At 51.3% G+C, this 27,349-nt stretch overlaps 1 protein-coding gene across 1 annotated transcript in view; it reads left to right on the forward strand.

Moving 5' to 3' along the window:
* The window catches only part of SLCO2A1 (solute carrier organic anion transporter family member 2A1), a 90,589-nt gene extending 73,675 nt beyond the window's left edge, over positions 1–16,914 (forward strand). Inside the window, exons 7-14 of the mRNA XM_061421196.1 lie at positions 523–601; positions 1,094–1,258; positions 2,732–2,921; positions 4,527–4,692; positions 7,222–7,385; positions 11,464–11,528; positions 13,942–14,065; positions 14,946–16,914. Coding sequence (XP_061277180.1) covers positions 523–601; positions 1,094–1,258; positions 2,732–2,921; positions 4,527–4,692; positions 7,222–7,385; positions 11,464–11,528; positions 13,942–14,065; positions 14,946–15,066 — 1,074 coding nt within the window. The 3' untranslated portion in view covers positions 15,067–16,914. The remainder of the gene's footprint in view (positions 1–522; positions 602–1,093; positions 1,259–2,731; positions 2,922–4,526; positions 4,693–7,221; positions 7,386–11,463; positions 11,529–13,941; positions 14,066–14,945) is intronic.
* Positions 16,915–27,349: the final 10,435 nt, after the last annotated feature.

Here is a 27,349-nt window from a genome sequence, read left to right on the forward strand (position 1 = left end):
CACTGAGGGGGTTTGCACAGAAAGTGCAGGCTAAGAGGCAGGTCGGAGCCTTGGACAGGATCCAACTTTGGGCCAGAAGAACGAAGGGACTCCACAGAGGAGACTGAAAGAGAGAGCTGGGAACAGAGGTCATTATAGACCAGAGCGTCCCAGAGGCCCATAGCTCCTGGAACCTGAGGACAAGGAAGAAGTGTAGCCATGACAGATAGACAAAGGCTGATGTTCACTCATGCCTCTTGGCATCAGCCAACAGTTAGACATGAAATAATATGCACAGATATGAAATCATATCTGGGAGGCCCTAGTGTGGATGCATTCTGGCCAGTGGCCAAAGCACCAGGCTCACTGACATGCATGTGGTGACTGCTTTGGACACCCTTCCATGCACTTCCAGGGTGGCTGAGCACCGCCCTGCCGTGAGCCACTAAGACCAGAAGGATCAAGGGCCTGGGAAAGATGGCTGTAAGGAACCTGTTAACATTCAAGGATGTCGTTAACACTCACCCCCTTTGCTGCCTTCAGAGGACTCATCCCATGGTGGATGAAGCAAGGAATATGGAAGAGGTCAAGTCAAGAAGATCCCTGGTGGATTTCATTAAAAGTAACTGAGTGACCTGGCAGTCCTGGGTGGGCTGGCTTGGGGTGGGGGTGGTCTAGGGTCACCTGGCCCATGTGGGATTGGGTGTGGTGAGTGGCAGTAAAAGCAACACTGGCCCATCGCTTCATGAGAGGTTCTGCCGACTGCTGCTTTGCAGAGAGCAGGAGACCCAAAATCAGGCAGAGGCAGCCCCGCCCTCACAGTCTGGCTCACATCCTCCTCTCTGTTCCCTTCACATTGATGCGGCTGTCCTGTGTAATCACCCGCCACCTGATTTCTTCCAGGCCTGTCCTCATTTTATTTAGCCCGTGAGCATGTTGAGTGGATCCTGAGTGGCTCTGTGTCCCCAGCTGGCCACTGAGCAGCCTGGGGCCTGGGTTTCTGTCCGGAGGAAGAGAGGGGAACTGCCGGGGGGGCAGGAAGGGCAGAGGTCAGGCTTGCGGAGCCCAGTGACCACTGCCTGGAGGCGCAGCCCTGAGAGCAGTCTGTCCACAGGGTTCCCCCGCATCTTCCTGAGGCTCCTGATGAACCCACTCTTCATGCTGGTGGTCCTGGCTCAGTGCACCTTCTCCTCCGTCATCGCCGGCCTCTCTACCTTCCTCAACAAGTTCCTGGAGAAGCAGTACGGCGCCTCCGCAGCTTATGCCAACTTCCTCATCGGTGAGTCCCCAGGGCTGCCGCAGCCGGGCCTTCCCCCATTCATCCAGGGAGGTGCGCCACCAGACCGGATAAGGGCAGGAGCCAGCGGGTTCTTGCCCAGGAGAAAGGATTTTAAGGACATTTTTCCTGGTTGGCAATCCAGAATGCTCTTGGCAGATTTCTTGGGCCCCTATAATTCTGGGCAGGAGTGGGTGGAGGTTGGGGGCTGCTTCCTCCCTGTCAGAGGGGCTGAAAGCCTGACTGTCTCCCAGAGGCTCTGACATCATCAAGGACAAGAGAGGAAAGAGCACGGATTGAGCTGGGGGCTAGGCAAGATGCCGCTGGGTGTTTTTCTTCTCCAAGGGCTTGAAGACATTCACCTGGATAAGGACTGTGGGGCCCAGTGATTCTCAAGCCCCTATACTTTAAGCTCCCCAGGAGAGCTTTAAGAAATACAGATGCCCAGGCCCCACCTTCGAGCAGTGAGGGCAGAATCTCTGGCAGAGGGTGCCAGCATCTAGCACGTGTGTTTTTGGCAGCTGAGGTTGCAAAATACTGATGCAGTCCCATCAAGTACCCAAGGGAATGATGGGGGCCAATTCACTGGTGAACTTGACCATGTGGATGTGGCAGGGTGGTCAGGGCATGACCCCTGACCTCCTGTGTGGCTCTTGGCTGTGACTTCACCCTTCTAGCCTTTGGTCTCTGACTAGCACATCAAGCAGGAAGCACCACCAGAGCCTTGCTAACCTCCTGTGGTTACAGTGCAGTAAAGGGCCAGGTAATGAAAGGCTTAATAAGGGCTTCCCAGGTGGCTCAGCGGGTAAAGAATCTGCCTGCAATGCAGGAGGTGCAGGAGACTTGGGTTCAATTCCTGGGTCCAGAAGACCCCCTGGAGGAGGGCATGGCAACCCACTCCAGTATTATTGCCTGGAGAGTACTATGGACAGTATTGTGCCTGCCTACAGTCCACAGGATCACAAAGAATTGGATGCAACTATGCCCGCACAGAGTTCTTCGGGCTTCCCTGGTGTTCAGACTATAAAGAATCTCCCTGCAATGCAGGAGACCCAGCTTCTATCCCTGGGTAAGGAAGATCCACTGGAGAAGGGAATGGCTACCCACTCCAGTATTCTTGCCCGGAGAATCCCATGGACAGAGGAGCCTAGTAGGCTAGAGTCCATGGGGTCACAAAGAGTTGGACATGACTGAGGAACTAATACTTTCACTTTCTAATAAATGCATATTCAACCCACATCTCTGGTTGTTAGGGTCCCACTTCTTTCTTTACTGTTTGCACCGGCAGGGCAATCCTCCATGTCAAGATAACTCTGTCAGTATGCCAGGCAAACAGTAAGTGCTCAGTTAATGTCATCTATTACTGTTGCAATTAAACATATCGAATGTCCCTTCAGGAAGCCATGCCCCCTTCTCGGTGGTCCACATAAGCACTCCAAGGCCTATGCGCCCAGACCAGCTTCTCTCTGTCTGTAGGTGCTGTGAACCTCCCTGCTGCGGCCTTGGGGATGCTGCTTGGAGGGATCCTCATGAAGCGCTGTGCTTTCTCTCTGCAAACCATTCCCCGTGTAGCTGCCACCATCATCATCATCTCCATGATCCTTTGTGCCCCTCTGTTCTTCATGGGCTGCTCCACCCCGCTCGTGGCGGAGGTCTACCCCCCGAGGTAAGGGGAGCGAGGGTGAGGAGTCCAGAACCTGCAGATGGCTGCCACATCTTCTTTCTGCTTCTTCAACTGTCCTCTCTCCTTTTCCCTTGTTGATCTGATCTCGTATGTGGCGACTGAGAAAGCCAGGTCTTAGTGTGCTCAATTATGAGAAGAAATCAGAGAGTGCTAGTGGGCCACGAGCAATCAGGATTAGCGTTCTGCGTTTTAAGAAGCAATAGAAACTGATTTGTTTGGTTTCAAGATGAATCTGTAGTGCTGTGAGCCTCAGGAACCAGGAAATAGCTATGTTTAGCATCTGCTCTCTACCAGCTAGAATTACAGAGTCTTATTGAGCTGCTGAGGAAAGATGAGAGACAGAGACTTGAAAAGGTTTGGAGAAGAACAATGAAAGTGATGGCAGACTTAAAAAATTAGGGCAGGTGAGGAAGAGGGCAGGTAAAGGATACCTGTCGGCTTGCATAAAGCGACATGGTTTTAAGTTCTAAGTTTGGCTTCATGTTCAGGAAGGGCTTTGAAGCCAAGGAGGGGATGTGCTTTTTTGCTTTTTTCCCTCAGAGCCACCTTTCCACACCTCTTCTTTTAGATTTTGCCCAGTGAGGTTGCAATACCGGAAGATAGCGTACTTTTCAGTTTTGGTGCTTTATCCTTGCCTGTGAAAGGACCTCTCCTGTCTCCAGAGGGTATGAAGGAGGGGAGTGTTATTCAGGATGGAACTGCCCCTCCCCACACGCTGGCCCACTCCCAGTTTGTACTTCTCTTCTGGCTGTGGTTGACAGAGGGCAAGAATGCTTTCCTGGGTGTTTAGCACAGGGCTTTGTCATCAGACCAGGTCCGAGGTCTGGTGCTGCTCTTTCCTAGTTGGGGAAATTTACTTCAGGTTTCTCATCCACAAAGGGAGCATCATTATCAGAACATTTACTGTGGTGTCAGTGCATGAAAAGCCCTAAGGCACAGTGCCTGGAGCATGAGAGATGCCCCATTACTGTTAACCAGCACTGGAATAATTATTTTAGCAAAGTTCTGAACTGTGGTTTATCAGCCCCTAACCCCCACCCTTCCCAGAGGAGATCATGAATATTGGATATGGAGGGCGGAGAGACTGGTGTGACCAGCCAGTGAAACCACTGGGTTAAAGCTCAGGTGGATGCAGTAACCTGGGCGATGGCTACTTAGACCCAGAGACAGGAGCCATTGAGACCCTAGATGACCTCAAGGGGCCTCAGCCGAGCCCACATGAAAGAGAAAGGAAGGGAAATATCACCTGTAACTTTCCCATAGCATCTGCCTTCTCTCTCATCAGAGTCCTGGCAGGTTGTTCGTCTCGACCCCTTCTGCAGTGGGGGATTTGCCAACCAAGCATTCCCAATGACTAGTTGGTAGGTTTGGGCTCCTACTGGCAGAAGAAGCAGAGGTGCCATGAACACCGGCCAAGTTGACCCTTGGCTCCAGTAGACATGATTCAGATCTCTGGGTGGCGCTGGCCCAAGACAAACAGAGAAGCACAAGCACGCTAACCAGGCAGGGAAGTCACGCTGGGCTGGAGTGGCGAGGCTTTCCTTTGGTCTTGCTTTGTTTGATTCCCATTTCCTGTTTTGCTGGCAGCACATCAAGTTCTATACGTCCACAACCTCACCCCTGCCGCCAGGGCTGCTCGTGCCCAGATTCTGTCTTCCACCCGGTCTGTGGAGACGATGGGATTGAATACCTCTCCCCGTGCCACGCTGGCTGCAGTGAAGTCAACTTCAGCTCCATAGCTCTCAAGCAACCGGTAAGGGCCGGAGGGGCCCCAGGTCTCTGCCTAGTGTGTGATCTGACAGCCTGCTCCTCCACTTGGGATGGGCAGGGCTCCACCCCACTCATTCCCAGCATCCTGGCCTCTGGGCCACACCCACCTTTTCTCCACCTCCCATACCCTAGGGTCATGATCAGATGCTTATAGCCCAAAGTCAATTAAAGACTGGCCAATGTCCAATGAATTCACATTCCTGAAGCCTAACAATGCTCAAAGCAGAAACAAGTCAGAGCACTCCTTCCGCTGAAGCCTGCCAGTCTCACCCTGATGGGTCCTTATTGGGCACACCAGCGTCCTGCAACCCTGTTATGTCGCAAAGCCATATGGACAGGCCCACATAGATTGAGGACAGAGGGCCTCTGTGATGTGGACCTGGAAGTTTAGAGCCGGAAGTGGTGAAGGAGGCCCTTTGGTTCAACCCTTCTGAGCACTCTCAGCTGTGGCCACACGACTGGCTTGAAGGCTGTAGCTATTCATGGTGCAGATCTGGGACTAGAACCCAGGGTGCTGCCTCAGCCCAGGGCATGTCTGTGCAAGATCAGGTGTCTCCCAGCCACAGCCTCCCACTCACACAGCTCACATTCACGATACTCACTTGGCAAGGTCCTGGCCAGCCCTCAGAGTGCTCCCTGCCTCCCCAGATCAGACAGCAGCAAACCAACTCCAGTTGTCTGTGTGGTTATTCAACAGACACGTAGTGAACACCAGACACATTCGTGGGTGCTGAGGATTCAGTGGGGAACCCATCAGCCCATGTCCCCACCCTCATGAACTTGTATTCACCAAATAAAGGCCCAAGAGTGTTTTTAGAAGGTAACCCATTCCACGAAGAGACTTAATGAGACAGAGAATATCTGGGGACCTCCCAGAGGAGGTGACGTTAGGACTGAACCACCAGAGGAAGAAAACCCTATGAAGACCTGCGAGTGAAGCAAATGCAAGAGCAAGACCCAAGGGCATGAATGATCTGGCAAATGGGAAGAGCGAGAAGGCTAGGGCTGGCACAAGGTGTGGAGGAGGGTCATACCCAGCTAGGCCTGGGAGCAGGCAGGGCTCAGGCTTCAGACTTGGACATTCTTTATCCTAAGAGCACGGGAAGTCTGTGCAGCTCCCTAGGGAGAGGATGCAGCCTGTTCCTTTAAACCTGTGCGGAGGGCATGGGCAAGGCTAGCCATCTTCCCTGAGAGGACAGGCAAAGCTGCTTCCATGGCCACCTCCGCTGGCAGAGGAGCATGGTTCTCAGGAGGTGCAAGGACCAAGAGCTTGGACAAGATGCCTTCTCGGTTGCCTTCTTGTTGGAGGAGCCTGTGGTGGCTTCTGTGGTTTTCTTATCTTTATTTACTTACCTCTGAGTTGTCTACCTCCAGAAATAATCTTGACAAGTTTCCAATAACAGCACAAGCACGTCAAGACCAAGGTTCATCAGCATAATATCAAGAAAAAAATAGCAAATTATAAGGGAATATATGTGTAAAAAATCCAGACTGAGGAAGGTAGCAGCAACATTGTATACAACTTAATTATGAGCTTCCCAGCAGCCCAAGTAAAGAAGGTCCATAGTTCCAGTCCTTGGGAGAAGGAAGCATACCAGTTTATTAGTTCCAATCTCTGCCCTCTAATGGCTTTGACACTTAAAGCAGTTGGACCATAGGCTGGTCCATCAGATGATGTGAGAGGGAAGATGAAGCCACCTGACAGACAGGGTCCACCAAGGTGAGCTGTACAACCATGTTGAGCTGTATGGATTTATAGACTTGAGACAGAGACCTTTAGAGGAAGGAGGAATTTATCTCAGGCAGAAAGTTCAGTGGATTTCACTGTGTTTCCTCTGGTGCTGTGCTGCACTGCGCTTAGTCGCTCTGTTGTGTCAGGCTCTGTGCGACCTCATGGACTGTAGCCTGCCAGGCTTCTCTGTCCATGGGGATTCGCCAGGCAAGAATACTGAGTGAGTTGCCATGCCCTCCTCCAGGGGATCTTCCCAACCTAGGGATTGAACCCAGGTCTCCCGAACTGCAGGCAGATTCTTTGCCAGCTGAGCTACCTGGGAAGTCCATTCCCACTGGTATCTCCTCCTATTTTTATCTTCCTTTAATGTCCCTGCAATAAACACACAAACAGCAAAAACAAAAACCCAGAAAACCACTACTGCTGGGCAGCAGGTGGCCTGGCCCAGAGGAGGGCCCTCCCAAACCCAGGTCCGCAACTGGTGGACCATACCTGGCAGCGGGATCCTGCAGACCCCCTCGTGGTGTAATTGCAGGAGGAGTCCAGCGCACAACGGACGACTGGTTTTGGTGAAACAAACACTGTTTGTTGCCCAGTGATCAGAAGCGAGATCCCCGGGGCACCTGAAATCCCCACCTCATCTCTTCTCCAGTCTCTGCATCTAGCATCACCAGGTCCCCAGGGAGGGCAGAGGGGTGACCGTTGGAGCAGGCATTTAAAGTGTGTGGACTCGAAATAATAACAGCAGGTTTCCCCTGTTCCCCTCCATCTCCTTCCAAGATCTACTTGAACTGCAGCTGCGTTAACAGGGGATCTGGTTCAGCGAAGACAGGCCCGTGTCCCGTCTCCTGCGCCCACTTCCTGCTCCCAACCATCTTCCTCATCTCCTTTGCGGCGCTCATAGCCTGCATCTCGCACAACCCCCTCTACATGATGGTGCTGCGGTGAGTGCACCTCTCCTTCCCAACGCTCCCCTCACTTAACGTCCAGCTGCCCCCTTCTCAGCTCTCCTGCCTCTCCTGGTCCTCTGAGTCCTCGGACATGAGATATTCTTGGGGTGATGCAGGGAGATAATACTAGTGCGCCAGTGTCAGGGCTTTGGTGCCAGCCCGTGTGGAGTTCCATACTGCAGCCTCATTTGGTGGGTGTCTCTGCCTCTCCATCCTGTATGAGGAGGGAGGAGGAGGCGGAGCCTGGAGAGGAGGCGGGGCCTGGAGAGGAGGCGGGGCCTGGAGAGGAGGCGGAGCCTGGAGAGGAGGCGGAGCCTGCCGGCTGAGCCACGTGACCCCTCCAGGCTTCCAGGCTCCACGCTGACTCCACACCTGTAGATTCACCTATCTTTAACTCTCAAAAGAACAGAGAGGAGGGAGGAGAATTCAGTTAGAGGCATAAAATCAGAGAAGGAAAACGAGAAAAGTTCCAGAGACAGAATAAGGACTGTGGAAAGGATGACAATGAGAAAAGCCCCCGTGTACTAGGAGCCAGGTCAGAAGGGAGGGCAGGACAGGCGGCAGGCCAAGGCAGGTGTCCTGTTACAGTGACACCAAGCTGCCCCTGAGGTGTTGACATGAAATGACCCTCCATTCACCTCACCCTCTGGAAAGGAGAAAATAAGGTTTCAACCAAGTTGGCATAACTTACCCCTGCCTACCTCCCTCCTGTCCTTATCAGTCTGGCAACAGAGATGGAAAAACAGGATTTGAAAGACCCGGTCCAGGGTCAAAGGCCGAGCTCTACCATAAACTGGCTAAATGTCCTTCAGTGTTGTCAAGTTCACCAAGTCTCAATTTCCTCATGTATGTGTGTGCTTAGTCACTCAGTCGTGTCCAGTTCTGCAACCCCATAGACATAGCCTGCCAGGTTCTTCTGTCCATGGAATTTTCCAGGCAAGAATCTGGAGTGGGTTGCCATTTCCTACTCCAGGGGATCTTCCCCACTCAAGGATCAAACCCACATCTCTGTGTCTCCTGCATTGGCAGGCAGATTCTTTACCACTGTGTCACCTAAGAAGCCCTTCCTCATGAATGAAAGGGCATTAATGATATTGGCCTCAAAGGATTCATGTGGGGGTTGTATGGTAAATTGCTTTGCTCTGCATAATGGTTCATTATCAATATTTACCAAATTATTCAGTTCAGTTCAGTTCAGTTCTCAGTCGTGTTTGACTCTTTGCAGTCCCACGGACTGCAGCACACCAGGCCTCCCTGTCCATCACAAACTACCAGAGTTTACTCAAAATCATTTCCACTGAGTCAGTGACGCCATCCAACAATTTCATCCTCTGTCATCCCCTTCTCCTCCTGCCTTCAATCTTTCCCAGCATCAGGGTCTTTTCCAGTGAATCAGTTCTTCACGTCATGTGGCCAAAGTATTGGAGTTTCAGCTTCAGCGTCAGTCCTTCCAATGAATATTCAGGGCTGATTTCCTTTAGGATGGACTGGTTGGATCTCCTTGCTGTCCAAGGGACTCTCAAGGGTCTTCTCCAACATCACATTTCAAAAGCATCAATTCTTCAGCGCTCAGCTTTCTTTATAGTCCAACTCTCACATCCATACATGACTACTGGAAAAATTATTACCACCAAATTATTATTACTATTCTTATCAACAGCTAGTTTCCCCAGAAGACTAGGAGTTGAGGGGTCTGGGGTTTTATCCTATTTACAAGTTAGCTTGCAAACTACCGAGCTCCTGTTTCTGTTACTGTTTCATAAGGATGCTGGAAGAAGCCGGAAGACTCCTAGGTCAAAGGCAAAGGACTTTGTTGCTCACAGGACAGCAAGCAACGTGAAGCTCATGCTGCATCATTTATTTGTGACCCCATGTCCTACTGGGTGACATGGAGGGCTTCAGGTGTATGTGTCACTGCAGTGGGTGTAGGGCACAGCTGAGGAGCCCTGAGCTTGGGAGAGCCACTGCTTCTATAGACCAAGCGTGCAGCAGGTCTAGCAGCTTTTACCTCATGCCTTAGGTCTGTTCACTGCAACCACACCCTTGGGAAATGACCCAGGAAGCACACAGTCAGGCCCTTACATTCTTAGCATACTCCACGAGAATGTGTAGGGGTGCTCAGAGTAGGTTGCTTGTCTCAACACCGTCGCCACCCTCTCCTCTACCGCTCTGCATCTGTGCATTCCAAGTACTCATGCTTTCACTCAAGGCCCCCTGCGTGTGGGTCCCTTCTTGCACTCCAGGTCAGATGGACCACAGTGGACCCAGTAATTCTGAGAAAGGTACGTGGGTGGCCATGACAAAGAGAGGGAATAGAATAAAGAAATTCCATAGGGAAGCCCCCAAACATTGGAGAAGGGCATTGCTGTTAGATTGCCTCCCAGAGGACTGCCACTATCAGGGATGAGGAAGTAGTGGAGGGAAAGCACCATTTGAACCCCAGGGTGGGCTTTTTTAGAAAAATCTCTCCCTTCCAAGTTTGGTCAGGAGCTGGAGTGAAATTGAAGAAGAGGCCCCAGTATCCCCAAATAATTTAAAGATAAATTCCCCTGGGAAAGATGAAAGAATGGATGCTATGTAGTGCAAAGAAGGTGAGGGGTAAAGCCAATGTTGTACGTGGCCCAAACCTTATTTGTATCACTCATGGCCCTCAAGCAGGCATGGAAATACAGTCTGGGAGTGAAGATGTGCCAATAATGTATCACAAGACAGAGGTCAGAGAGCCAGTGTTAGTTCAGGGGTGAAGGGGCAGAGATCACAAGGAACTCAAACTCTCTGTTAGAAGCCAGTTTGGGGTTCCCAAGTCCCATTTAGTTGAGAAACCAGGAGAGTCTATCCAGAGATAAGGACCAAAACATGGAAGCAAAGGACCAAAACAAATCCATCTATTGTGGATTGGCCCATTGAAGGGACTTATTTCAATAAAGGGAGTGTCCATTAGATTGAGATTTGAGGCACTTTCCATTGGGGGCTCCCAGTGGGTACCTCTCCCCTGCTTCACCCCAGTGGGGATTCTGAGAAGCTGAAAGATGGTCCCTTTCCAGTTTGCTAGCAGAACTGTGGAAATAAAACAATATGTGTGTGGAGATCTGAATTCCCTTCAGCTCTGAATGCTTTCCCCCAACCAGCTCCCACTCAGGAGTGTGCGCTCAGGGCACATGGAAGCCTGGTGCCCTGGCTGGCCCACTCCTGACTCCCCATGTCGTGGATGGGGGACTTCCTCTCTGCTCCCTGCCTAGCTGGCATGGCAGGGCCCAGCAATTCCTCCTCCAGACAGCCTCCCTCTCCTCTCTCAGTCTCCTTCCTCAGGCAAGTGCTTTCCTCCTCTAGAGGGAAGAAGGGCGGGGGCAGGACTGGCTGCATAATTTGCAGGACCCAGTGCAAAATGGAAATGCAAGGCTCCTGGTTCCAAAATTATCAAGAATGTCAAGCCAGCCACAGCAGAGCACTGAAGCGAACATGGGGCCTTTCGGAGGGTGGAGCCCGGCAAGGCCACACAGGTCACATGCCCACCGCCCCAGCCCAAAGTGGAGGATTCTGTTAGCTGCTCAAAGGAGCCCTCAGCCCAGGGGCTCTGGCTACACTTTGCATCAGGGCTGTCTTCTACTGCTGTAAAACACCACCAGAGCTATTCAGACCTGTTGCCATAAACACAGCCTTCAGTATCCTCTAGTTCCCAGATGCTCTGTCCTCTGCCTCTTGGAGGGAGCTCTGGGCAGCCCTGAAAATCACAGAGACCAGTGGTTCTCAAACCTGAGTGTGCACAGAATCTTCTAGAGGGCTTCTTACAATACAGAGGGCGGGGCCTCACCCCCAGAGCATCTGCTTCTTCATCTGAGGTGCACCCTGAGAATCTGCATTTCTAACAAGTTCCCAGGGGATGCTGATGATGCTGTTGGTGCAATGATCACACTGTGAGATCCACCAGAGGAACAATAGGAGCACAGGGCCCAGGGGAACCCAGGGGGGCCTCTCGAGGGCAGGTCTGATGCGCCCTGAGGCTGACTGCACCAGCAGAGGGAAGGCTCAGCCCTGAGTCCTGCCCCGGCTGATTTCCTGTTTGCCTTTTCAGTGTGGTGAACCAGGATGAAAAGTCCTTCGCCATCGGAGTGCAGTTCTTGCTGATGCGTCTGCTGGGTGAGTATCAGGGATGCCCCCTTCCTGGTGTGGCCCCAGATTAAGGGAAATCAGAGGGCTGTGGGGTGTGGGGTGCGGAGGGGAAAAGCCCCATCTCATCTCTGTCATAAGAAGCTGTACATAATAAGCACAACAGCAAATGCCAAATCCCATATGGACTGTTTCCGCATCACTTGAGATTAGGAAAGTTTCCATCTATGGCATTAATTCCAAACGAAACTGTGTAAGAAGGAAAAGTGGACACAGCTGCGAATGCCTAATAGAATGCTGAGTGTAGGTATTTTTTCATCTCTCTCCAAGAATTCACTGTAGGAATAAAACCTCGCGTTCCTGCCGCAGCCAGAACAGCAGCAGAGCCCAGTCCTGGCTTCCCTTCCATTTTACAAAATCCACTCCTCCTACCTCTATTCAGCAAAGGGGGGCCCTCTGCTGGCAAACCCTGCCAAAGCAGTGAGAGCCCGAGGAGGAAGGGCGCTGTGCCCAGGGATCAGGACTGGCTGTGAATGCGCTGTCTGCAGGCATCTGCAAGCACCCAGCTCGCCCCAGGTGTGAGGACGCTGCAGGTCCTTTCCCAGACTGCTCATGCTGGACTGTCCCCTCTGGCTGCCTCCAGGCACTGGATTAAACACAAGGCATTCATATGGAGACTTGCAGTGACAGGTACAGGAAATAAAGGCACTGATTGAGGAGGGATTTATTAAGGACCCTGGGGGTTCCCACTGCAGTGGGGAATATGCTGACTTCAGTGACGAGACTTCAGTTGGCATCAGAGTGCACTTTCTGACCTTAAATGCTGAAATCCCTGAAAAGCCTGCAGTGCATTATTATTCGGGAGCCTGGCTGTGCTTCACTCTGTAGCAACTTCCATGATCACCCTGGGGTGTGTGGGTGATGTCTCTCCTGGGCCTAACCAGCGGGGGCCCTCTCCTACCAAAGTTGGGTGAGTGTGGGATAAGGAGGAGTGAGCCAGTTCTGTCAGTGGAGTTTCTTGGTCTCTGGCCACTTGCTCCGAAAGCCCCCTTCTTGAGACTCTGCTCCTCTGGCCTATATTACGAGGACACAAAGCACCAGGGTCTACCCTGTCCTAATGGCAGAGGCACAGTTGTCACCACAGTGCCTTTCCATTTATAACTTATCATTTATAACTTGCTCTGAAACCTCCACTGGGAAGGAAACCTTACATTCTACCCAGCTCAACAGCAGCTAGGATAGGCTCTGGAGCACCTCGCCCTGCTTCTTCCCACCACTGTGAAAACACCCCCTCCTGTGCTCAAAGCACCTGCTGCCTTTGTTTTTTTCATTCAAGCTCAGATAACTCAATGTGAGATCACAGATAGAAATTGCAGGCTGGAGGGATCCATTCATCACCCAAGAATGCAATTCCACCCTGGGTAGAGAAAAGGACTTGGCCAGCTTCAAATTACCCACTGGAACTTAGTTAGAAATTTTTGTGGACTTCATTTCTATTCAGGGAACATCATTTAGGAAGGTCATTCCTTGTGGCCAACTTCCATCCCCCATTCACCTGGAGATTTGGGAGCAAGCAGGTCTGATACAGAGGCTGGTTCTTAAAGGTCCCCACTTCAGAGCAGAGCCACAAGCAGAACATTGCCTGTTTCTTTCCCCCAGAAGCAGCTTCTCACAGGGCCCTAAACAGAGTCTGGGAGGCTGTTTTCAGTGGGTCTGAGAATGGGGTGGCCTGACTGGGGTGTGGATCTGGCCAAGCCTGCCCCTGTCTAGACCCGTAGCTAAGGATGCAGGACTGACCTGAATATTCAGCAGCCATAGGGCACGGCCCCTGCTGGACCAGTTCTCAGCACTCAGCTTTGGGGCAGAGGCTCTGAACACCCAGGGTGTTAGGGGCCTGGAGGTGGTGCTTGCTGTCTAAGGGCAGCTTGCCATTGTGGAAGAACGCGGGATTCGAACCTCCGAAAACTAGGGTTCCAAGTCCAGCCCTGACTCTGCTTGGCTATGCAAAGGTGAGCCAGCCGAGCCCACCTTCCTCCCCATTAAAATGAGGGCACCTGCTTGCCTCTGGGTTGCCGTGAGGGCCTGAGGAGTCGGTGTCCTCAAGAGCCTTCTCCTGCCACCTGGTGAGCCCAGCAATCCCAAGTGTGGGAACTCTGGTACCTGTCTGAGCTGGTACAAGGGGACACCTGCAGCTCACTGTCCTGGAAGGAGGGCTCAGGTCCCTCTTCTCTTCTGAGCCTCCAGTGAAAGAGTAATTCAGGCTTCACAGAAAGCTAGTCTGCTTTCCAAAGTCACTGTGGTTCCCAGGGGTGGGGCAGAGCTGTTCTCATGCCTGTGAGCTGTGTAGGGGCCCCAGGCACCTGGCTCCCCACCCTGCCCTGGTGCCTCTGCTGACAGCTCCAAGTGACCTGAGCTCTCTCAACTCTCTTCCTGCTGATGCTAGCCTGGTTGCCGTCTCCAGCCCTCTATGGCCTCACCATTGACTACTCCTGCATCCTGTGGAGCGCAAAGTGCTCGGGAAGGAGAGGGGCCTGTGTCTACTATGACAACAATGCTCTCCGGAACAGGTGAGAGCCTGCACGATGCGCCAGGCCCCAGGCCCGAGTAAAGGGCGTTCATCACTCCAGTGGCAATTGTGAGGCTCTCAGGCCTGCGAGGGAGAGCTGGAGGGGAACTTGCCATGGGCAGGAGTGGGGGCCACCACTGACCAGCAAGTCAGGCTCACAGAGAGCCATCCAAGTAACAAGACCCAGAGGCTGCTCTGATGTGTCCTGGCCCCCGTCTTCAGGCCCCCCTGGCCCTCGAGAGGGACAGCATCACAAAGAGGGTTATTAAAGGAAGAGGTCATGGCTGTGGAACGATGATGCCAGGCCAGCCTCCTATTGCTCGGAAAGAGGTGGCCCATCATAGCTCCTGGCAGAGACCAAGGGCAGGTGGGACCAAGCCCAGCTGCAGCACCACTGAGCTCTGCACCCCTTCAGCCACCTCACCTGCTGTCTTGTCACAAACAAAGTGGGGAGAGTGGGCTTCAGGGGGCTGGACGGGGTCTGGAAATGCTGTGGGAGGGGCATAGAAGTCCAGGAGGAGGGCAGACCAAGAGGGCAGGGAGAAGGCACCCTTCCTGGCTGTGCTGGGACACAGCACCCTCCCAGATGGCTGGTGCTGCAGTGTTTCACTGGCCCTCTGGGGGGTGAGGGGCACCAAGGAAGGTGGCAACAAGGAGCACTGGACTGGGAGTCCCACGTAGCTCCCACGTCCTACAAGCCTCTCTAGGCTTGTGTACAAAAGGGATGAGGAGGGTGGCTCCCACTCAGCTGGGGACGGATCCTTACCTGAGTGGTGATGACACATGACCCCGGGGCCACTGTGACAATGATTCTGCTCTGCTCAGTGGCCCTGGCCTCAGAGTCGCCATACCCCTCACGTGTCCTGCCTCCTGCTTCACAGGTACCTGGGCCTGCAGGTGGCCTACAAGGCTCTGGGCTCGGTGCTGCTTATCTTCATCAGCTGGCGGGTGAAGAAGAACAAAGAGTACAATGTGCAGGAGAAGGCGGCCAGCCTCATCTGACCCTCGGCCTCAGCTGCTGCCCTGCTCCTGAGAGCGGACCTGCCCCCATACCTGCCCATATTTACTAACGTTACCACGGCGCCTCCTTTCTGTTTCGTAAATGAGAAAGAAAACCCCATCACCATAAGCTTTCCCTGTCTCCTCCTCCCGGAGCACCCCCAGGGTGCCCAGGGGCCTGGTGGGCACAGAGCTGGAGGGCTGGGTCTCTCCTGGCCCCTTGGGCGAGGCCCCCACAAGCCCAGTTTCGTCCTGCGCGATGGGGATGCTCACTGACGCAGCCCCGCCGGTCCCTCACCAGCCCTGTGGTTTCTCTGGGTAGAGACCTCTGGGTATCTGCCCAGAGGAAAGAGGGAGGGGGGTGAGTTATTACTGACCAGAGCCAGGCTAGGGGAGGGGAGGCTGGCTGCAGTCCCTTTTGTATCTGGGTTCAACACCAGCACAGAGCTTAGGAGGACCGACTTGCTTCCCCTCCGATCCTCGCTTCCTGCCCAAGAGGCTGCTTTGGAAGCTCTCATGGGGAAGTGTGGCCAGTGTGTCCTCTCAGCTACCCACGCTCAGGACCAGAGCTCGGACTAACACCTGAAGACAGGCCATCCAAATGGTGTTCACATTAACTGTAGACTCTTCTGTACACAGCTCTGTGTAGGTTTATCTCCGTCTTTCCAGGAGTATGTCTCACACTAAGAAAGTCACATGGTGGTGAAGACCTGTGGCTGGCTGTGGATGGCCATGACACCTGGCCACCACCCCACAGTGGGGAGACAGGACTCCTCATCTCAGACTGATGGGAGGACCACCCTCCCCAAAGCTGACTCGGGTGCAGATGAGGTGGCTTCACATGGGCTTCTCCATCTGGACTTTAGCCTGTGGGTCGTGGAGTAAAGAGAGGCTGTCAGGGATGTCAGCAATCAGATTAGCAAGTCCAGCGAATGTCAAAAGCCGTCAAGCTGCCTGGTCTCCTGTAGCCCACAGAGTAGAGGCCTGAGAGGTTGACTTTCCTGGTTTTGAACATGCTTGTGCTTATTAGCATTTTCTCAGCCTCTTCTCACTGCCTCCAGTGAGGTGGGTGCCTTCCCTGGGCTTGGGCTGAGAGGTACTGCTGCCCTGGGTGGAGGTTCAGAGTCAGAAGCCAACGAAGGACTCCTTTCATCCACAAATGTTTATTGGAGACCTTTGTGCAAGGCAGCACTGGGGGGGCATGGTTCTCCCTGGAGCTTCCCTGCCCTCCATCTACACTAAGGCTGCCTCCCAGAGCAGGCTCACTGGGCAGGGAGGGACACACAGCAAGAACCTGGAGATTATCAACAGAACCTTGACCGTCCATGCCTCAGCATACTGAGTCTGCTCCTGGCCTTTACTGTATAGGGAGCTGACTTACCATGTCCTCTGGAGTTGCTGGACATTTGTCATGGTCACATGCAGATCTCTTGAGTGCCACTGCTCTTAGAAGACCCTTCCAGAAGCCACCTCTGGAAAGGCCTCATATGATGGAACCTCAGTGGCCACAGTGCCATCGTCTGAAGTCTCTGTGAAAGCTACTGACACTGTGACACAGACAGCCTGATTCCAAAGCCACCAGCTTTATTTCCACAGATCTCACTCAGGAAGGGAAGCTCCATGCAACCTCAGAAGCCAGTTTCAGCCCTTTCAGTGGCCATGCTTGGAAAATGATTCTCTGCAATTAACCCTGGTTCTTCTCTCTGCAGTTTAACCAAATTCTGAAGGCACTGCCTTTAGCCGAGCTCATGAACAATGAATGCCAGCCTTCAGATTCTAGAAGATGGTTGCTATTCCAAGCCTTTTTTCTATTTTGATATTTCTATTAATATAATGTAACTTGGTCATGAATTTGTACTGTCATGTGTATTTGCTAGAGAGCAGACAGAACCTATATGTTCTGGCCAGAGACTGTCCCTTGCCCAATCCTTGGGGGCCTAAGACCATGGGGATGGGAGGTAATGCAACTCCCAACTTATCATGCTGGTACAGAGAAGCAGCAGGTGCCTCTTGTCCTTTCAGTGAAGTCCCTTCAGTCAAGACCCCACAGTGCTGGGCTCTCAGAGTCTCTGATCCCTGCCCTTGAGTTTATATGCAGAAGTGGGGTAAGACACAGACAGCTAAGTCCATGATATGATGTGGAACTAATATCATAGTCATCACTGATCACTTGGTCACAGCCAGTACAACTACTCTACAGCAAATCTGCCTGCAGGACCTGTAATGATATCACCTTCATTTCCCTTCAGGTGCAAAGCTTAACAAGCTTCCTTGAGTGTTGGACTGTCATAGAGCGTGTCGTTAAAATGCAGATCTCTGGGACTTCCCTGGTGGTCCAAGGGCTAAGACTCTGTACTCCCAATGCAGGGGTTTGGGTTCGATCCCTGGTCAGAGAACTAGATCCCACGTGTCGCAACTAAGACCCAGCACAGTCAAATAAAATACCCGTGGAGGATTCATCTCAATATTTGGCAAAACCAATACAATATTGTAAAGTTTAAAAACAAAATAAAATAAAAAAAAAAAAGATAAATAAAATAAAGTGCAGATTCCCAACCCTCTCCACCCTGCCCCAGGTGCTATTTATATGGGGCTGAAGGGAAACCAGGAGTGGCATTTTTAACAGGTCCTTTGTGTGAGGCTGATGTGGGTGGTTGTCAAACCCTGTGTGAGGGTCATCAGAGCCTTAGGGATGCCCACTTAGGCTTGGACCACTGAGAAATTGACAATAGGCCTTTGGTCCGCTCAAATGTGAGTGGAGGTGACTGGTTTCCTGGGTGGCTCCAATCAGGGGCTAGTGGACATGGAAAACAATGCAAGAGCCCACATTTATATTAGGTTCTATCAGTCCTGAGAGTGGACTTCTTCCTCTGCAAGCCTGAAAGTGCAAATGCGGCACAGTCATTTCTTTATATTGGTTGTGTCTGACTTCAGGCCTTCATGGTGCTGCCTGGCTGGAAAGTCAACATCAGTCAGCCTTGGTTTGGCTCTCAGAGCCATCCACATGTCCTTGGGTCCTGCCACTGTTGGTTTTTGGTCCTTTTCTGGTCTGAGGCCCCTAGAAGCCTGGTTTCTCCCCTGAGCCTGGAAACTCTGCAGAGGCTGGATCCCAAGACTAGGGTCCTGTGTACCCCAGTGATGCCCCCTCCACCCCCATCCAGTCTAGGAAAACCACTCCCCTGCCAGCCCTTCAGGGGCTGGATGAAAAAGCCAGAGAAGGAAGGGTCTGCAGGAACCTTTTTGTCTTATCCTTCTTTGAGCCTTCTTGGCACAGGAGAGGGAAAATGCAGTAGAATTAAATGCCATATTTCCATAAATCATCTTTTGGCCCAAAGCCCTTTTGGGTGATCTTTGCCATAGCCGCATGTTGGAGGCCAGATTGGTCTTAAGGCTCCATTTGAAGATGAGGAATCTGAAATTAAGGAAATAACCATGTGATCAACTTTATGCAAATAAAAACTGGTTGGGCCTGGACTCCAATCAGGCTGTCCAGCCCTCTCTGCTCCAGCTCCCCTACTGAGTCAGTTCCCATGGAGGTCCACCGGACCACAAGACAGAGGTGGGGAAATCTACTGAGGGCCAAGTAAAGTTGTTAATGGAGGTGGAGAGAAAAGGTAATATTTCACTTACCCACCTTCTATTCAAGTAACAAGAACATTATAGCTGTTCATTAAGCAGGACCACGTCAGCCTTATAGCACCACGAGTTTAAAGAGAGTCACAGAGAAAAGGGACAAAGAGGAAAAGGTTTTAAAGAGAAAAAGCCTTGGAAGAGCTACAGGCAGACAGACCTTCAAGGAGACACCCCCACTTGGTGACGAGTCAGCAGGGTTTTGCTTAGGAAACAAAACGACATTGTGATTTTCTCCAGCTGCTTCCAAAGATGGAGAGATACAGTTAATCTGGGGGCTGAATCCAGTCAGTATCAAACTGTTATTAAAATATTATAGATTCCCAGAGATTGACAGGGGCTATGTGTGTGTGAGAGAGAGAGAGAGAGAAGAGAAAGAAAACAAACAAAAAAACCTGTGAATCCAACAGAAAAACACTATCTTTTTACAACCATAAGAATTAAATACCTGGGAGAAATGTCCATCTCCTGCCAACAGCACAGGATTCCTTGTAACCTTTCATCAGAGATTAAATATGTATACAGGTTGTGGGCAAGCCCTTGGCAAATTATGAGTGAGAGAAAGTTTTTCTCCCACGACACACCCTGCCCACTCATCTGCTGCGATCCACCCTGACCCTGCCGTGTTGTTGCCACACCACACAGGGGGTCACTGCAGTTTGATGAAGTCCCTGCCCCGCGGGCACCTGTTGCAGCTTGATGACAGTGGCCAAAATGTACACAGATCTTTACAGCTCACAACACCATCCGCTCATTTAACAAACTCCTTTAACTGGGAACTCGGGATAGGCTTGGCTGTGCCGGGAAACAAACAAATCTCACCAACTGTCACATGACGCAACAAGAGCTCACGTCTTGCTCACCCAAAGTCCACCGTCAGTCTGGGTGACTCTCAGGGCAGTGGCTCAGTACCTCCTTTACATAACACACTGCCATGGCGGATGAGGCAGTGCCAGGGAGTCTTTGAAAATCTTGCACCGCTAAGTAAACTTCTGGCACAGAAGCTACACACTTCACCTCCGCTTCCTGCCCCTTGGCCAGAACTAGTTGCTGTTGCTGCCTAACTGCCGCAGAGATGGGGAAAGATAATCCTTCTGTGAGCTCAGAAGAGACAAAGCAGATATGATGGACAAGCTCTAGGCTCCTCCACCACTGGGGCAAACCTAGATGGAGACAGGTGCTCACTGCAACACGTAAGCAAAGTTTGCCAGGTGCTGGGGGAGGGGGCACAGCCAGAAGAAAGTTTTCTGAAGGCGGCGACATGAACATTGGGTCCCCGAAGGCGAGGAGATGAATTTGAGGCAAGGCTGAACCTGCAGGCAGTTTGCAGAAGAACGAGGAGATGAGGAGGGAGGTTGGCTCAGAGGAAGCGGATGGTGTAGTGGCAGAGGGAGATGTGGGGTTTGGAGAGGGGTCTCCTGGGGTGAGACTTGCTGGGGCAAAGGGCCAAAGACTCAGGGAGGCTGAAGAGCCAGAGAAAGGCCCTAAGGAGGAAGAGAGGGTGAGTCGATCCTCAGTGGAGGAATCTCAGCCAGAGCTCCCACCAGCCCTGAAAGGCCAGTAGGACTAGTCCCCTCCCAGCCGTCACTTGTGCCTTATTTATTTATTCACTTAGTCCCTGATGTAGATGAGGACAAAAGATTATGCACATATGGTTCCTAACCTCCAAGGTCACATAATTAGAAGCAAGAATTAGGTGCAAGGGCTGAGAGCACATTCAACCAAGTGATCAGAGAAGGGGCTTGATCCATCCTTACAAGATGGACTAGATTTCAAGAAACTGCAAGGTGCAAGAGAAGACATTCCAGGAGTTCTGAGAACTCACTGGACATAGGGTGCATGAAGGAGAGCTGGGGTCACCTCTGGCTCCTGGGGCAGTGCCCAGGCCCCCCTCTTCCCACTTGGGCCCGAGAGAGGGCCTCAAGCCTCAGCCAACACATCCCAGGAAGGTCCTCCTAACTCAGGCCCCCTCCTGGACTCTGTCTACACTGGGAAGGGGCTCCCAAGTGGGCCCTTTCACCTTTCCAGGTGTGGTCCTCTTGACACCCCAGCCATGCCAGCCTGCCCACCAGTTCCCAGGAAGTCCCGCCTCTGGAGCTTGGAGGAACTGCCCATTTGCAGTCCCCTTCTTGGCCAGAGTTCCAAGGCTGCCCCAGCCCAGGGTGGGATGGAAGCTTCTCTATGCCCTCTCATCCCCTCTCCTGTCTTCCCACCCAAGCCCTAGAAACTCAGGCTTGGAGCTGGGAGTCAGAAAGGTTGAGTCTCAGGGCACAAAATGGCAGCTAATTTAAAGGAACGTCCATGCGGTCCCCAGTGTGTTGCTGCCCGCTTCTCCCTTTTGTGGTCCATGCATGTGCGATAGGACAGGAACCCCCTTCTACAGACACCAGATCCATAACGTGACCTCAGAGATTCCAGACGGGGCCCAACATTTGTTTAAACCTTGGCCCTCATTACACTTCACTGACTTTAACTTACAGAAGAGGGAGCAGTTGAGTCCAGAAGAGGCAGAAGCTCTCCCCTGGGTCCCCACTGGGTAAATCTGAGGTGTGTTTCACACTCTTCTTATCTGGCTCCTTGACCTCAGCTTCCTCTCTATTCACTCTGAGATTCCAGAAGGGCTCCTGCAGCCCAGCATTCAGCAGTTCAGGGTATTGAGCACCCAGACTCTGCCCTAAGAGCTTCACATAAGTTTGCACCTTCATTCATCACCAAAGAGATGCAATTGTCATGCCATTTCCCATGAGGAACCTGAGGCATAGCCAACTGTGGTCAGTTCAGTTCAGTCACTCAGTCGTATCTGACTCTTTGCAACCCCATGGACTGCAACAAGCCAGGCTTCCCTGTCCATCACCAACTCCCGAAGCTTGCTCAAATTCATGTGCATTGAGTCGGTGATGCCATGCAACCATCTCATCCTCTGTTGTCCCCTTCTCCTCCTGCCCTCAATCTTTCCCAGCACCAGGGTCTTTTCCAATGAATCAGTCCTTCGCATCAGGTAGCCAAAGTACTGGAGTTTTGGCTTCAGCATCAGTCCTTCCCATGAATATTTAGGACTGATTTCCTTAAGGGTTGACTGGTTTGATCTCCTTGCGGAGAGTTCGAGGGACTCTCAAGAGTCTTCTCCAACACCACAGTTCAAAAGCAACAATTCTTTGGTGCTCAGCTTTCTTTACGGTCCAACTCTCACATCCATACATGACTACTGGAAAAACCGCAGCTTTGACTAGACGGACCTTTGTTGGTGAAGTAATGTCTCTGCTTTTTAGTATGATGTCTAGGTTGGGCATAGCTTTTCTTCCAAGGAGCAAGTGTCTTTTAATTTCATGGTTGCAGTCACCATATGCAGTGATTTTGGACCCCAAGAAAATAAAGTCTCTCACTGTTTCTCTTGTTCTCCATCTATTTGCCATGAAGTGATGGGACCGGATGCCATGATCTTCGTTTTCTGAATGTTGAGTTTTAAGACAACTTTTTCACTCTCCTCTTTCACTTTCATCAAGAGGCTCTTTGGTTCTTCTTCACTTTCTGCCATAAGGGTGGGGTCATCTGCGTGTCTGAACAACTGTGGTCAGAGCCTCCTGTCTCTCCTTTCCGCCGAAGGCGGGCTGGGCAGGCACCAGGGTAGGCGCCGGGGTCTGCAGAACTGCACCTCGTGGGAGCCACCAGGGGGCGCCACCCGCCACGCCGGCCCGGGCGTGGAAGGGGCGCGAGGAAGACCGGATTTGCATTCCCACTGGGCGCGTCCTCTGCGCCCCCGCGCCCCCGCTCCCCTACCCCGCCGCCAACTAGCCCCACTTCCTGCAGCCCAGCGTACCCGCCCTGGCGTCCACTCGCTCACCCCACCCCAGCGTGCATCCACCGATCCTGGCCACCGCGAATCTGTCCGCAGTCTGAGTCCGCCTGCGCCAGCCTTGCGTGTCCTTGAGAAGATGTCCCACCCGCGCCGCGCGATAAAGCACCGTTTGGTCTGTTTATTTGTATTTTTAGTACGAGAGTGTAATAAACACATTCAAGAACGAGGAAGGTAGAGGAAAAAGTACCAGGAAGCCCGAGAGGGTCGGGGAGCACACACTGCTTCCCTACGCCCTCCAAAGTGCGGTGGGCGGGGGAAGGGGAGTGGGAGGGTGTCACAGCCTTCCTGTGGAGCCGCCGTCTGGGAACCATCGTTCTGTGGCTGCAGGGCGCTCAGGTATCCTCCCATCCCTCCTTCCTCCGGCTGGCTCCCGGAGCACCTCGTGGGACCTGACCCTGAAACAGAAGCGGGCATCAGAGAGAAACCGCAGATCCAGGCCCTGGCCATCTCAAGGAGTGCCGATTGCCCATCCTGTCGCAGACTCTAGCATCCGGCAGGTGCTGGGGTGGGGGTGGGGGTGGGGGGCGGCAGGCAGTGAACAAGACAAATAGAACCCATTCCCTGGGGGAACTTACGGTTTGGGAAGGAAAGCATAACCAAGACATATCCAAGAAGGCACACAAACTGTGTGGTTGAGATTGGCTAATCGTTCCAGATGCAACAGTGCCATGGAGGAGAGATGCAGACAGATGCCTGCATCAGAATGCAGAGGGGAGAGGTATGTGTGGTGATATCACAAAGGTGATAGAAGCCAGTTTCTTAGTGCGGAAGGATCAGTAGGGAGGGGAACTCCAGCTGCATCATGAAGGATGGCAGCAAGGATGGCGCAGGGGCCTCAGAATGAAGGTGTTCTGGGCAGAGGGAACTTCAGGCTTGGAGTCTCACAGGTGAGATGCTTGAGGTGTGTTTGCCTGGAGGGCAGCAGGGAGGAAGCACGGTTACAAATGGCTGGAGGTGGAGTGTAGTGGGAGGCAAGCTCTAGAGGGAGGGTTACTGTGTATACACCTCCTTCAGTGGCTGGATGCTGCTGTGGATAATGGGGAGCCACCAACAGGTTTTTAAGAGGCAAGATGCCACCCGATTTCTGAGTTTCAAAAGCCACTGGGGCTGCTTTGTACTTGGGAAAGGGAGCCTGGCTGGCACAGGTAGGTTCTTAGGAAGATGGCCTCCTTCTTGTCTTTGTGGCTGCTGGGGGGCTCAGGCACAGGAGGAGATCCGAGCCAAGGGGCTCCAACAGGTCAGAACGGAGGGCAGGACCAGTGAGCAGCAGGAGCCTCCCAGGCGCCTCCCTGGAGCCAGGCCGAGCTGCCCAGAGTACTGGGAGTTAGCGTGAGACGTGCTGGAGTAGATTCTTGCACCAGAATGTGCCTTGTTAAAGAGCAGATGTTGGGAACTGGCTGTCTGTGGGCCCAACACATGGGGTCTAATTGGCCCACTTGACACATGTTTTTAAATTATCTGCAAACATTGACAGAGTCTGAATCTTGGGATTTTTTCTTTGAAAAAACCTGGACCAGCACTCAAGTCCTACAACAAGTCACTGCAGCTGAATAGAGACAATCTTGGGAGCTGGTCCCTGTATTCTTAGGGTTACTGAGGATCCCCACATCACCTGCTCAGCCCCTTTGGGTATTTAAATTTCCACACATATCCACACCCTTAAAGAATCAAGCTAAGCCACGGAAATCTGGGTGAATGTTGGAAAGGGCCAGTCCAGAAGCAAAAAGTTGTGTTTGAGAAATAATAGCGGGATAGATGACTGTCTGGGAGAAACTGTGAGGGACAAGTGACTGCAGGTGCCTGATTGGGCCCACTGGAGGATGAAGTCCCAACAGAACGCCCATATTTCTCCCCAGACATCCTTTCACTGACTTTCCCATCTCACTTAACAGCACTCCAGCCTTCTAGTTTAGTTCAGTTCAGTTTAGTCGCTCAGTCGTGTCCGACTCTTCACGACCCCATGAACTGCAGCACGCCAGGCCTCCCTGTCCATTAACAACTCCCAGAGTCCACCTAAACCCATGTCCATCGAGTTGGTGATGCCACTGAACATCTCATCCTCTGTCGTCCCCTTCTCCTCCTGCCCCCAATCCCTCCCAGCATCAGGAGTCAGCTGTTCACATCAGGTGGCCAAAGTATTGGAGTTTCAGCTTCAACATCAGTCCTTCCAATGAACACCCAGGACTGATCTCCTTTAGGTTGGACTGGTTGGATCTCCTTGCAGTCCAAGGGACTCTCAAGAGTCTTCTCCAACACCACAGTCCAAAAGCATCAATTCTTTGGCATTCAGCTTTCTTTATAGTCCAATTCTCACATCCATACATGACCACTGGAAAAACCATAGCCTTGACTAGATGGACCTTTGTTGGCAAAGCAATGTCTCTGCTTTGAATATGCTATCTAGGTTGGTCATAACTTTCCTTCCAAGGACTAAGCATCTTTTAATTTCATGGCTGCAATCGCCATCTGCAGTGATTTTGGAGCCCCAAAAAATAAAGTCAGCCACTGTTTCCCCTGTTTCCCCATCTATCTCCCATGAAGTGATGGGACCAGATGCCATGATCTTCGTTTTCTGAATGTTGAGCTTTAAGCCAACTTTTTCACTCTCCACTTTCACTTTCATCAAGAGGCTCTTTAGTTCTTCTCCACTTTCTGCCATAAGGGTGGTGTCATCTGCATATCTGAGGTTATTGATATTTCTCCCGGCAATCTTGATTCCAGCTTGTGCTTCCTTCAGTCCAGCGTTTATCGTGATGTACTCTGCATATAAGTTAAATAAGCAGGGTGACAATATACAGCCTTGAGGGACTCCTTTTCCTATTTGGAACCAGTCTGTTGTTCCATGTCCAGTTTTAACTGTTGCTTCCTGACCTGCAAACAGGTTTCTCAAGAGGCAGATCAGGTGGTCTGGTATTCCCATCTCTTTCAGAATTTTCCACAGTTTATTGTGATCTACACAGTCAAAGGCTTTGGCATAGTCAATAAAGCAGAAATAGATGTTTTTCTGGAACTCTCTTACTTTTTTGATGATCCAGCCTTCTAGTGATTAGACCAAAAACTTGAAGACAGTAGAAAATAAGCTTTTCTAAAAAAAAAAAAAGTCAACTTTACTGATATGTAATTTGCATATAACAAAAAGCACTCATTTTAAGCCTACTTAAATGAATTATGAATTCATTTAGTGAATTTTGAATCCAGATACATAGTTTCCACAACTGCCAGAAAGCTTTTTGATACCCTTCCACCAGTACTCCCCTCACCTCCCTAACCCACCCTCTCTCCTCATGCCAATCACTGCTGATCTGCTTTATTTCTACAGATAACTTTACTTGTTCTACAATTTCATATAGTCTTCTGGGTAGGGCTTCTTTTGCTTAGCATCATATTTCAGAGAGGCATTCATGTGGTTGTGGATATGTAATAGTTTCTTCTATTTATTGCTGGTTAGTATTCTGTTGGATGAGCATACCATAATTTATCCATTCACCTGGGCATTTATGGAGAAGAAATGGCAACCCACTCCAGTTCTTGCCTGGAGAATCCCATGGACAGAGGAACTTGGCGGGCTACAGGGCATGGGGCACCAAAGGGTCAGTCACCACTGAAGTGACTTAGAATTCAGGCTTAAATGGAAGAAAATAGGGAAAACCACTAGACCATTCAGGTATGACCTAAATAAAATCCCTTATGATTATACAGTGAAGGTGATGAATAGATTCAAGGGATCAGATTTGGTAGACAGAGTGCCTGAATAACTATAGACAGAGGTTCATAATATTGTATAGAAGGTGGTGACCAAAACCATCCCAAAGAAAACTAAATGCAAGAAGGCAAAGTGGTTGTCTGAGGAGGCTTTACAAATAGCTGAGGAAAGAAAAGAAGCAAAAGGCAAGGGAGGAAAGGACAGATATACCTATCTGAATGCAGAGTTCCAGAGAATAGCAAGGAGAAATAAGAAAGCCTTAAGTGAACAATGCAGAGATAGAAGAAAACAATAGAATGGGAAAGACTAGAGATCTCAGGAAAATTGGAGATACCAAGAAAACATTCATACAAAGATAGGCACAATAGAGGACAGAAACAGTAAGGACCTAACAGAAGCAGAAGATATTAAGAAAATGTGGCAAGAATACACAGAAGAACTATACAAAAAAAGTCTTCATGACCTGAATAACCACAGTGGTGTAGTCACTCGCCCAGAGCCAGACATCCTGGAGTGTGAAGTCAAGTGGGCCTCAGGAATCATTACTATGAACAAAGCTAGTGGAGGTGATGGAATTCCAGCTGAGTTATTTCAAATCCTAAAAGATGATGCTGTGAAAGTGCTGCACTCAATATGCCAGCAAATTGGAAAACTCAGCAGTGGCCACAGGACTGGAAAAGGTCAGTTTTCATTCCAGTCCCAAAGAAGGGCGAAGTCAAAGAAGGTTCAAACTACCATACAATCGCACCCATTTCACATGCTAGCAAGATAATTCTCAAAATCCTTCAAGCCTAGGCCTCAACAGTACGTGAACCAAGAACTTCTAGATGCACACGTTGCATTTGGAAAAGGCAGAGAAACCAGAGATCAAATTGCCAACATTCATTGGATCATAGTAAAAACAAGGGAATTCCAGAAAAACATCGACTCTGCTTCACTGACTTTGCTAAAGCCTTTGACTGTGTGGATCACAACAAACTGGAAAATTCTTAAAGAGATGGGTATACCTGACCACCTGACCTGCCTCCTGAGAAGCCTGTGTGCAGGTGAAGAAGCAGCAGTTAGAACCAGACATGAAGCCACACGCATGTGTGCCA

Source organism: Bos javanicus, chromosome 1 (assembly GCF_032452875.1).
Source record: "Bos javanicus breed banteng chromosome 1, ARS-OSU_banteng_1.0, whole genome shotgun sequence".
Taxonomy (NCBI): Eukaryota; Metazoa; Chordata; class Mammalia; order Artiodactyla; family Bovidae; genus Bos; species Bos javanicus.